A 12,904-nucleotide genomic window follows, 5' to 3' on the forward strand; every position below is an offset into this window, starting at 1 on the left:
GGTGCATAAGGTCTATAGAGACCAGGGGCCTGTACCATGAAGCCGGTTTAGGTGGCTAGCCAGGTGTGTTTCAATTTAGTTTGCGCCAACCCTTGGTTTTAGGCACTATGAAAGTGGTTTGGCTTTTAGCATTGTTCATCGCCAGAGTAACTTGCGCTGCATGGCTAATCTGGTCCGGGGCAGGCTATGTTCCAGGTAAGAGGTTGCAAACCGAACTTGGACCAATCAGCTGTGAGCAAAGGATAAAGTCACTCCACCTGTTTCTACTCCAAATTAAAGGTCACTACATAGCAAATGACTTTTAAAGACAAAATCGTCTGGCTTTTAGTAATGCTTATTTAGAATAATAATTTTGTATGATTTAGGTATTATTTATGTAATTATTATACCCCTTAATCGATCACATGTACAATTTTAGTTCATCAATTATAATTACGCAAGGGTTTAAATGAATAAATATATAAAGGTAATATAAATACACTTTAGAATCAATAGATAAAGCTATAAAATGACTACATGTGAGCTTAAATGTTCAATTCTCTCTATACCTTTATCAACTGTATAAACTAACTTCACAACTTTTACTTGCACTGATATACAGTATAGCGAGACTTTTTCTTTTAGTTGTCCTCTTTCATAGACAGCCATTTTCTTATTGCTGTGTAAATTTGTTTAAATTCTTAATATTTTAATACTTTTATTTAATAAGTGAATCGTGCTGCTTCTCTCGCGAGAAATTAATCTCAGTTTAGCTCTTTCTCAGCATGTGATTGGCTGTTCGCTACTGATGTCACACCTAAACTCAGGATCTCAGAAAGCTGATGATCAGCATCATGGTACCAACAAAGCCTGGTTGGATTGGTTTGGGTTTGTCAACTCGAAACTAATCCTGCAACCCTGAGTTTGTTCAACTACCATCATGGTACAGGCTCCTGGTGGGATTGGAGTATTATTACCCGCTACTCGGTTGCATAGACGCTTTTCGAACAGCCAAATTCATTGTGGGCTATAACCTCTGAACCGTACGTCACAGACTTAAAGATCCAGTGTCATTGTATCCTTGGTTCAAGGTAGAGATGCAAGAGTCTAGATAAATTGAGAATCACAATTTTTTTTATTGGTTTAATATAGAGAAACATTTAAAACTTTGGATTGAGTGTGGCAGCAATGTAATGTTATGGTCATACTTACTCTCATGTGATTACTTGTGTGTTAGTGGAGGAAGAGCCAATGAAGAGTTACGTTTAATAATTTCATCCACCGCAGGTCATGATCTTCCAGGGTTTATCTCTAATCACACAAACATGAACTCTATGTTTGACTAATGTTAGATCCAAACACTGTAGGACAGCAGCCCCTCCAGGACTGGGGTTTAACCCTCATCCTTTCCTCAGATCATTTTGACCCGAAAATTATTCATATAATTTTTTTTTAAAGGGGTCCAAGAGCCTAGGACTTTTGTCGCACTTGAACTACGAATACACAAATTTGAGGAGTTTTGTGATCAATTTGACCCCTTAGGAATGAATGGAATGAGAGGAATGCTTTAGTACATATAGAAAAATCTCAAAAACGCTAAAACTTTACCAAAAAATAATTTTATAATGTCTACAAGTGTATCTGAATGCATACTAAATCGAACTGACTTTAGAATCCAGCGGACCCGCTCATTTGCTCCATTTAGAGCTATAAGACCATCAAGTGGCTAGAGTCATGAAATATCATGTTATATTATTTATTTCCACAAGAGGTCGGCAAAGACTCCTGATGTAAGATATTTTTGTGCTGAATTAAAAGGATTATGCATGAAATTGTGCAGAGCCGGATTATCCATAAGGGCACTTGGGCCAGTGCCCAGGGGCACCAACCATTCACAACCACTAGGGGGGCACCACATGACACAAGCTTTAAAAATATTTAAAAAAAATATATATTATTACCTTGAAATTCTTGAAAGACCATACATTATGAACACTAATTTAACAACAATAATAATAATAATAAATTATAAATATATAAAGATTACATGACCACTATCACTCCCCCCCTCCCTCCCCAATCTGTCAGAGTTGAGTTGGTCCACAACAAGTACGCGCAAATGTGTGTTTTTTTTTTTTTACGGCTACAGAAAATGAATCTAAATCCAAAATGGACAGACGTCAATTGAGTGGTTTTGCAGTTGTTATGTGTTAAAGATTTTATTTTGGATATGTTCATTGTGATTATATTGGCTGGGTTTATAAAATTGAAAGGATCTTTGCTTGGTGCATTTGGAAGGGGCACCACACTCTTAATACGGCCCTGAAATTGTGAGTTACTTTCAATTAAAATTGAATGAATGTGAGCAATATTTATTTATTATTTATTGATCAAATCTAGTAATTTTAAGTAGCCTGACTTCGTCATACTCATATTCTAGTCAGAATGTGAGTCTGATACTGCTCCATAGAGATTTGATTATGGGGCATGTCTCAACCGAACCAGGAAAAAAAAACCCTCTGCACTCAATTGGATAGACCTACAACCAATCAGAGCAACGCAGTAAATGACGCATGTTCTTCATTCATATTTTCAACCAACAAAATGACGCGGCTCTCTGTTCCTCTTTTAAAATGAATGCGATGTGGATATCTTGTTCTATAACAGACGCGATGGCGGAATCTACACATGATGTTTCATAAACAAAGTTTGGGAGGAGCACGTACAAATAATCAATCCAATATCAACTTGTCATCAAACAATACCATGTCTAACGTTACAGAGGAAGCATATTCACTCTGTCAACTTACCTAACACTCCTTGACAGTTTTTCAGCATCCCTCCACCACTCGTGTGAACTCGTGAAATCTCATATACGCATTTATTCTATCTGACTTATTTGTAAGTGTGAACTCGTGAAATCTCAATTCTCCAGCTGCAGTCGTCTTTGTTGTAAACTAATTCAAATCAAGCGCTCTTTGGTGACGTGGGTGATTACGTAACCGCAGACCATCTGTCCATCATCGATTAAAGCCCGCCCTGGCAATTTGATTGGCTCGGCCTTCTAGGAGCCGAGCATAATTACTCCTCAATGGATCGAGTCCAGACCGAACTTCCCGACCAAAAAATGTTGTGGGCGGGGTTCGGGCTGGCACCCAGGCTAAATTTTAAGGCAAATAAAATAAAAAATAACAAAAAATCTCCAAAAAAATTGCATTAAAAAACATCAAAATGAAATAAAATTTACTTTTTTGAACCAAAAAAAAAAAGTATAATTTTAGAGCTCTAATTTTAGACCCGCGAGGGAATGATTAAGGGAGGGTTAAGATTGATGACATTCAGCTCATTAATATTTAGTATATGGATCATACCGACAGCTGTTAGAGCAAGAGCTGTCCATTTAACAAGCAGATGTTTTTATTTGTTTGCAGTATTACAGCTGGTGGAGTAGCTACACGGAAGCCATCAACTACCTGATGACCGTTCCCAAATATCGCATCCAGGCTGCCGAACTGGCCAAGCAGCAAGGTCTCCTCAACAGAACCAAAGAGAAGGGGAAGAACCGGCGATCCAAAGAGGAGATCCGCGAGGAAGAGGAGCAGATTATCAGAGACATCATCAAGAACAAGATCGACATCAAAGGTGGATATCAGAAGCCCAACGTATCGGACATTCTGCTGTGTAAAATCATCCTGTTCCCGTACCATCTGTGCACCTTCGTGGCGTGGCACTGCTCGTGGTTTTACCGTTTCACCGTCCGTGGGGAGGAGTATGGGGAGGAGGAGAGACTTTACATCATCCGCAAGAACATGAAGATGTCCCAGGCTCAGTTTGACAGTCTGGACAGCGGCCTGATCGAAACCTTCCTGAAGCAGCAGCTCTGGATCAAGGAGAATTATGAGGTTTGGACAAGATTTTTCATTTCGGCCAACACATACGAAAAATGCTTTACACGGTTTAAAACTGATAAATTGTGACAATTTTCCAGCTCTTTGAAAGATAACAAGTGCATTTTAAATATATCCCTTATTTAAAAATCATAATGCATTTCTTCAGTTTTACATTATAATTGCAGTTATGTCGTCAGTTTTATATAATCATTTTATAAATCAAACTTATATTGATGTTTAATGAATTTTTTACCAGTTTTTCTATGGTTTGATTTAATTATTGAATCACAACAGTCAACCATGAGCGACACATCATCATAGAGTGTGAGGACATGGGTTTTATTATTGAATCATTTTCATTGAGGTCCATGTTCGCATTTACAGTGTATTTTAATGTAGTCAGAGAACGTTGCATACACTCTAAAAAGAAAAGAAAATGCAAAAAGGTTTCATCAATCTTTGAGTTATGAAACTGTTAAACCAACAAACTACTTTGAGATGGAGAAACTAACTAATTTCGTAGCATAAACAGTTTTTTTCAAACATGCATTTAATTTAATTAAGACAATATAGACGCATGATGTTGGAAATGGGAATTTTCAATTCTTCAAATGTTTAACATCTTTTGCTGCACATCTGAACTATAGTCTCTGGTTTTATTCATTGTGATGGATGATTTAGGGAATTAGGCTTTTGTGTTTCCTCATATTTATACTCCTATGAAACAAGAAGGCTGGATAATTTCACGTTCCTAGTCGCCCTAATGTTAATGTAAATATGACTGGGAACATACTTCAGAGAGATTTTACTCATAAGACTTTCTAGGCTTGCCAATAAGTGTGACCAACATGATTTTGTAAAGTGATTTTCACCACACTTTAATTTGATTCACTTCAATGAAAGGTTAGATTTTTGTGATTTAAAAAAAAAAGATCAAAAGGATAAATAATGCAGATTTATTTTTACAGCCATCTCTGTTCATAGTTGCCAATAATTCTGACCAGGATAGAATTATTTTTTTCATTCATTCATTCATTCATTCATTCATTCATTCATTCATTCATTCATTCATTCATTCATACATTATTTATGTATATATATATAGAATACGACCATCTCAAAAAAATTGTGACCATCTCAAAACATTGTTTGTTGTTTTACCAGGATGAATTTGAACACATATACATGCATATATATATATATATATATATATATATATATATATATATATATATATATATATATATATATATACATACACACACACATATATTTTATGCATACATACTAGGGATGTCCCGATACCACTTTTTCACTTCCGATACCGATAACGATGCTATGGAAGCTTGTTTCCGCCACTGAATAAAACATTTTAAAAGATAATTGCGACTTTTTATCTCACAATTGCGAGTTTACATCTCGCAATTCTGACTTTATTTCTCAGAATTGCGAGATATAAAGTCAGAATTGCGTGTTTTAAAGTCGCAATTGCGTAATATAAAGTCAGAATTCTGAGATATAAAGTCAGAATTGCGTGTTATAAAGTCAGAATTCTGACTTTTTTTCTCGCAATTGCGACTTTATATCACGCAATTCTGACTTTATATCTCAGCATTCTGACTTTATATCTCAGCATTCTGACTTTATATCTCAGAATTCTGACTTTATATCACGCAATTGGGAGATATAAAGTCAGAATTGCATGATATAAAGTCGCAATTGCGTGTTATAAAGTCAGAATTCTGAGATATAAAGTCAGAATTGCGTGTTATAAAGTCAGAATTCTGACTTTTTTTCTCGCAATTGCGACTTCATATCACGCAATTCTGACTTTATATCTCAGAATTCTGACTTTATATCTCAGAATTCTGACTTTATATCACGCAATTGGGAGATATAAAGTCAGAATTGCATGATATAAAGTCGCAATTGCGTGTTATAAAGTCAGAATTGTGAGATATAAACTATTCTGAGGTAAAAAAAAAAAAAAGTCCGTCTTTTTTCCCCCCCTTAGAATTGGACTTTATATCTCACAATTCTGAGAAAAGATGTCAGAATTGCGAGATATAAACTCGCAATTATGTGTTATAAAGTCAGAATTGCGTGATATAAAGTCAGAATTCTGAGATATAAAGTCAGAATTGCGTGATATAAAGTCGCAATTGCGAGAAAAAAAGTCAGAATTCTGACTTTATAAGACGCAATTGCGACTTTATATCTCGCAATTCTGACTTTATATCTCAGAATTCTGACTTTATATCACGCAATTCTGACTTTATATCTCAGAATTCTGACTTTATTTCACGCAATTCTGACTTTATATCTCGCAATTCTGAGAAATAAAGTCAGAATTGCGAGATGTAAACTCGCAATTGTGAGATAAAAAGTCGCAATTATCTTTTATTTTTTTTTATTTTGTGGCGGAAACAAGCTTCCATACGATGCCACAGCTTTGGCTATTTGCCGATACCGATATCAATCCGATATTTTTATTTTATTCTTGAACTAATACTAATAATAATAAAATATAATGGAAGCACTTTGCTCAATTAGCCACATAAAAACATCTCACTCAAATGGAGAATAAATACTTCTCCAGTATATAGTCCACAACAACAGTTGATAATGAAAGACTGCCAGCCTTTATTCAAAAGACCTCGAGATATGTTTGGTAACCTGAATGAATTTAAATTAATTTGCTATATTTCAGATCAATATATTTGTTTCCTTACAATTTTAATTAACTTTAACTTTATTCTCATCTGAATTATAAATAATTTATTTCTGTATAAAATAATACTACTTTTAAAAACACATTTGATTTTCTTTTTCATTCAATGTAGAATGTGTAACTTAAAAATAAACAGATTAGTGCTCTAATTTAGGACAAGAAATGAAAACCAATGCAATGATGAATGTCCAAAAGATGAGATCATTTTTGCTTTTAAACTGTGTGTGTGTGTGTGTGTGTATGTGTGATTTTGGTTGGGTGACAGTTACAGTTTGACAAGAGTTTACAGTTTGACAAAAGCACAATGTTGTGTTTTACACAAATATAAGTAGGCTAAACACTTTTTGCAGTTTTAATGATGTCCTGTATGAAAATGACGGAGTATGTTTTTATGTTTCCACTGTTCGATCGCGCCAGTGCCTCTCTCTCTCTGACACACACACATTCCAGCATTGCAATCTTGACACCGCAGCCTGTTCATTTTGCTGCGTTCACACCAAAACGCGAATAGAGCGCCAAATTTGCGTCTATCGCGTCTAGTTCGATGCTTGAACAGTTTGAATCCATTCGCGCGTCCAAAGCGAATAGGACGCGCTGCGCGCGTATAATGATAAAGTGAGCGTTTGAAGCGAAATAGACGCACGTTCAGAGCTAAGGCGGGCTACAGATTAGGTGTCCCTAAAGAACCCGCATATGCGCGTATCTAACAGTAACGTTAGTTCCGTATTACATTAATTAATGTGCACGCGAGATTTATTTATTTTTATACCGTGTATTCTCTGTGTAAATCCATGCACCGAACGTACGTTCAGTACGAATACGTACCGTTACACCCCTAATGGGTATCGATCATAGGTATCGGATAATTTTTTTTCTCCCCTCCGATATCCGATCTAGCATTTTGGGCCAGTATCGGCACGATACCGATGCCGTGGATCGGATCGGGACATCCCTAATACATACACACATATATATATATATATATTTATGTATGCATGCATACATTTATGTGTGTGTGCCTTAGCACAGTGAACTTTAAAAGCTTTAAGTTCACATGTTTTTCTGCAAATAATTTAAAATGATTAAAAATCAGATCCCCCAGCCCTATTAAATATTTGGAATAGAAACATTCATTATTACGTCATTAATCAGTGATTAACCTGTTTTTCATCATATTAATGAGGAGTGTGTGGTGTTGTTAGTATGTGTGTGTTTAGGCGTACAGAGAGACTGATGATACTGTGTGTTTGTGAAAGGCCTACCGAGAGGAGCAGGAGGAGGAGATGAAGATGAAGATGGCCACAGACTCGCGATGGAAACGCTACAGGCGCTGGATGAGGAGCGAGGGTCCCGGACGCATCACGTTCGCTGACGATTGACCACACACACACACAGTGCCGTCCCAGGTGTGTGTGTGTGTGTATAATAACACTCGTTTACAATGGACTAACGATGTGCACCTGATTTATAAGGCTGCCTTTTCTCACATGATATAAGACTATAAAGGAGATTTGATTGTACCTATGGAGGATCATGTGACTTCTGTTTGCATAAGAGGATCAATTGAGACCGTTTTGGAAAAATGACCATCTCAAAACATTATGTGTTGTTTTACCAGGATGAGTTTGATCACAGGCTAGAGAAACCGAGTGTTACAGTTCGAAAAATGCCTCATTTCAATCACTGAAGGATTCTGTCCCTCTGTTTGTTCTTCTACATGTCTGCTATAAATGTTATGTCTGATCCTATGCTGTATCTCAAAGCCTTTTATTTGCATATATATAAAGTCATATCTAATTGTTCCGTTACATGGTACTTCAATAAAGTTTTATAGTTTAAGGTTTGGTTAGGAAGACTTTGTTGATGTCACCATAAAAAAGGTTGTCATGCCGTAGATTAAAGGGGTGGTTGATTATGATTTGACTTTTCTAACTTTAGTTAGTGTGTAATGTTGCTGTTTGAGCATAAACAACATCTGCAAAGTTGCAACGCTCAAAGTTCAAAGCAAAGGGAGATATTTGCTTTTAAAGAAATCACTTTTTAAGGACAACAACAAACGGCTGGTAGAGACTACAGGACATTCCTCTCGGGTTAGTGACATCACCAACCCTAAAATTTACATAAACCCCGCCCCCGGAACTTGATTCATAGACTATCATGACAGAATATGCTAATCAATGACTAGAAGATAACTACACATCATCTACATAAATTCATCAACTAACCATTCAGAAATGTCCTGTCGCTTCTACATGTTGTCACTTCTTCTTGAGTCTCTCCATCATTGTCTGAATCCGGTTTGAACATAAAAGGCTAAAAGTTTGAGAAATTTTCAGTGCATGTGTGTGTGAGTGCAAGCTCTTGTAGCTCCGCCCACTGTGCCGGGAGCTGCAGCTCATTTGCATTTACAGGAACAGACACAAAACGGTGTTTTTGCTCACCCTCAAAAATGTACAACTAGGCCTGTCGCGATAGTCGATAAGTCAATTAATCGCACAATAAAAAAATGAGCTCGAGAATTTTACGGCCGCGATAATTCCATTTGCATGCTTGTTTGTTTTCCTCGTCTCTCTCTCTCTACCAAAGAGACTGGATGACCACTCTCGGTTCTTTAGCGTATAGGAGGAGTGAACTCTCTTGTCAGTTGCATGGTCTTTGTGTGGGGAGGCGGCGCCACGGCGCTTGTCAGTCACTTGGTCTTTGTGTGGGAAAGCGCTGGCGGGACTGTTTGCGGCGACTGCCGGGAGAGAGAGAAGACGCTAGTTATGAGTTGCGACAGCGAGCCCGATCACATGAAAATACGTATCTATACCACGAATGTTATTTCTCGTGCCATTTATACGCCAAAAATAGTTTAAATTGCGTGCATATGATATGCTCTTTATGGCGTGTAATACGCACGCACTCCTCACAATCACTTGACAAAAAAGCTAAAAGCCCTAAAAGCAGCCAGGGCTGAGCATCTCCGCAAACTAATAGAAAATAACCAAAACAATCCTAGGTTCTTATTTAACACCGTGGCTAGACTAACAAATAAACAAGCGTCACCTGGACAAAATATTCCGTTACAGTTTAGTAGTAATGATTTCATGAATTTTTTCACTGAGAAAATAGAAAACATCAGATCCACAATTGTAAACGTTCAATCTTCAATCGCGCCTTATAATTCAGCCTCGATTATCACCCCGCAAGAACAATTACAGTGCTTTACAACTATAGAACAAAAAGAGTTAAATAAATTTATCATTTCCTCTAAAACAACAACATGTTTATTAGATCCCATACCAACTAAACTATTGAAAGAAGTGTTACCTATAGTGGAAGAGCCTCTCCTCAATATTATTAACTCGTCTTTATCTTTAGGTCATGTTCCAAGAACATTTAAATTGGCAGTTATAAAACCTCTCATTAAGAAACCACAATTAGACCCAAATAACCTAGCAAATTATAGACCCATTTCAAATCTTCCTTTTATGTCCAAAATATTAGAAAAAGTTGTGTCTGCCCAACTGGGCTCTTTCTTGCAAGAAAATGACACCTATGAAAAGTTTCAGTCTGGGTTCAGGCCGCATCATAGTACTGAAACTGCGCTCGTTAAAATCACAAATGATTTACTCTTAGCTTCTGACCAAGGCTGTATCTCAATACTAGTTTTACTTGATCTTAGTGCTGCGTTCGATACTATAGATCACACAATACTCTTAGATCGGCTACAAAACTATACCGGTGTTCAAGGACAAGCATTAAGCTGGTTCAGATCATACCTATCTGACCGCTACCATTTTGTCTATTTAAACAGAGAAAAATCGATCATAACTCCAGTAAACTATGGAGTGCCGCAAGGATCTGTGTTAGGCCCTCTATTATTCTCAATATATATGCTGCCACTTGGAAATATTATAAGGAAACATGGAATTAGTTTCCATTGTTATGCTGATGACACTCAACTATATATTTCATCACGGCCGGATGAAAACGCTAAATTATCCAAATTGACAGAGTGTGTTAAAGATATAAAAGATTGGATGACGCGCAATTTTCTTTTATTAAATCCAGATAAGACAGAGGTAATACTTATCGGTTCAAAAAACCGCCCACAAAACCGCTTACAATACAACTTTAACATAGTAGGGTGTCCTGTTACTTCATCCTCTACAGTAAAAGACCTGTGTGTTATATTAGATTGTAACTTGTCTTTTGAAAATCATATTTCATATGTTACAAAAACAGCATTTTTCCACCTTAGAAATATTGCTAAATTACGTAACATGCTATCTGTTTCTGATGCAGAAAAGCTAGTTCATGCATTCATGACCTCGAGACTAGATTACTGTAATGCTTTATTAGCTGGTTGTCCTGCATCCTCAATAAACAAGCTACAGTTAGTCCAAAATGCCGCCGCTAGAGTTCTTACTAGATCAAGAAAGTTTGACCATATAACACCAATTTTATCATCACTGCATTGGTTACCTATAAAGTTCCGTATTAATTACAAGGTATTGCTACTGACTTATAAAGCCCTAAACGGCTGAGCTCCAGTTTATTTAACGGATCTTCTATCGCCCTATAATCCATCGCGCTCTTTAAGATCACTAAATTCGAGGCTTCTGGTCATACCTAGGATATCCAGATCCACCAAAGGAGGGAGAGCATTTTCACATTTAGCACCAAAACTCTGGAATAGCCTTCCTGATACTGTTCGTTGCTCAGATTCGCTCTCCCAGTTTAAAACTAGATTAAAGACGCATCTCTTCAGCCAGGCATTCATATAATATTTTAATCTTACAGTTAAATCCGGTCTCTACTTCATAAACGCCAGAGGAGAACTGGTCCCCGACTGAGCCTGGGTTCTCCCAAGGTTTTTTTTTTTCTCCATTAGGTCACCTAATGGAGTTTTTCGGTTCCTTGCCACTGTTGCCTTTGGCTTGCTCAGTTGGGGATGCTTAAATTGATTAATCGATTCACCAGTGCTATTGATCTGCATTACCAAACGTGGATGTTTTACACCAGAAACAAACACTGATGTACTATTTTATTTAATACTGTGAAGCTGCTTTGATACAATCTGTATTGTGAAAAGCGCTATATAAATAAAGTTGACTTGACTTGACTTGACTTGACAAAGTAACAGGAGGACAAAGTAACAGGAGTAACAGTGCAAAATTGTGCGATATGGCTTGTTGAGGCTTTTTTTTTATTTGTTTACAAAGGTCCTAACTGTCAGTTTTGCCTGTTATGGAATGTATCACTATTTATGCCTAATGTCTAAAGCCTAATGTTTAATTTTTTTTGAAGTGCAATTTTGTTTACATCCATTTTATTTATTAACTGACATTTATTTTATTAACAGACACTAAGAGTCCATTGCTTTTATTGTTTTTGCTTGTTTTGTTAATTTTTTAAAAAATTAAAAGGTGTACCTGCATTATTATGCCATTATAATTATATTAAATGAAAATGGTCTCAGAACGACAATATTATCGTTTATCGCGATAATTTCTTGGACAATTTATCGTCCAGCAAAATTTGTTATCGTGACAGGCCTATGTACAACTTTAACATGCTATATAAAAATATCTGTGGGGTATTTTGAGCTAAAACTTCACACACACACTCTGGGGACATCAGAGACTTATTTTACATCTTGTGAAAAGGGCATTATACCACCCCTTTAATATGTCAACAGTAATTTATTATATTGTCTACGCTTGTAGTTTCTTCAGTTCAAATTCAGTTCCTTTTAATGTTTTTCCATTTAGGATTCATTCTCTAGAAGGGACAATAATACTATTAAAAATATATTTTAGAAAGATGCACAGAAAGAGAACTTTTGAAGTACATCCTGGTTGGTCTTTTCCCATGCAATTTGAGTATTTCATGCAGTTTGGAATAAAAATAAGAGCTAAACTAAAATAAAAAAATGTGATTTGTATGTCGCATTTGATAAAAGAGTGCAAAGTTATGAAAGTTTGCAGTTTGTTGTGGCTTGCTTTTTACCACAGCACAGTCGGTGATGACGAGTTTCACATCTCTGCTTTAAAGCCTCTCAGAGTCAGACTGCCTTACCAACATAGTGCATTACTGTGAACATGAGTCTGCATTATTTTGCTTTGAAATTGAAACACAACCTTTTACTTATAAATTGTAGTAATAGACAGTTGTACCCAGAATATGAGAGTGGGATGGTGTTGGGATCTGCTGTGCATCCAGATCACCACTTGAGGTCACTATTGCAATTATCAGAAAATCATTTTGAATGAAGGGTAGACTGAAAACAATGTCTCGAGTCAAAACCTCAGTGGCC

At 36.5% G+C, this 12,904-nt stretch overlaps 1 protein-coding gene across 1 annotated transcript in view; it reads left to right on the forward strand.

Moving 5' to 3' along the window:
• The window catches only part of dnajc25 (DnaJ (Hsp40) homolog, subfamily C, member 25), a 12,197-nt gene extending 3,680 nt beyond the window's left edge, over positions 1-8,517 (forward strand). The window contains exons 3-4 of the mRNA XM_081366041.1: positions 3,411-3,881; positions 7,857-8,517. Of these exons, the coding sequence (XP_081222167.1) occupies positions 3,411-3,881; positions 7,857-7,979 (594 nt within the window). The 3' untranslated portion in view covers positions 7,980-8,517. The remainder of the gene's footprint in view (positions 1-3,410; positions 3,882-7,856) is intronic.
• The last annotated feature ends 4,387 nt before the right edge of the window (positions 8,518-12,904 follow it).

This window comes from Scardinius erythrophthalmus (assembly GCF_964197995.2).
Source record: "Scardinius erythrophthalmus genome assembly, chromosome: 5".
NCBI classification, from domain to species: domain Eukaryota; kingdom Metazoa; phylum Chordata; class Actinopteri; order Cypriniformes; family Leuciscidae; genus Scardinius; species Scardinius erythrophthalmus.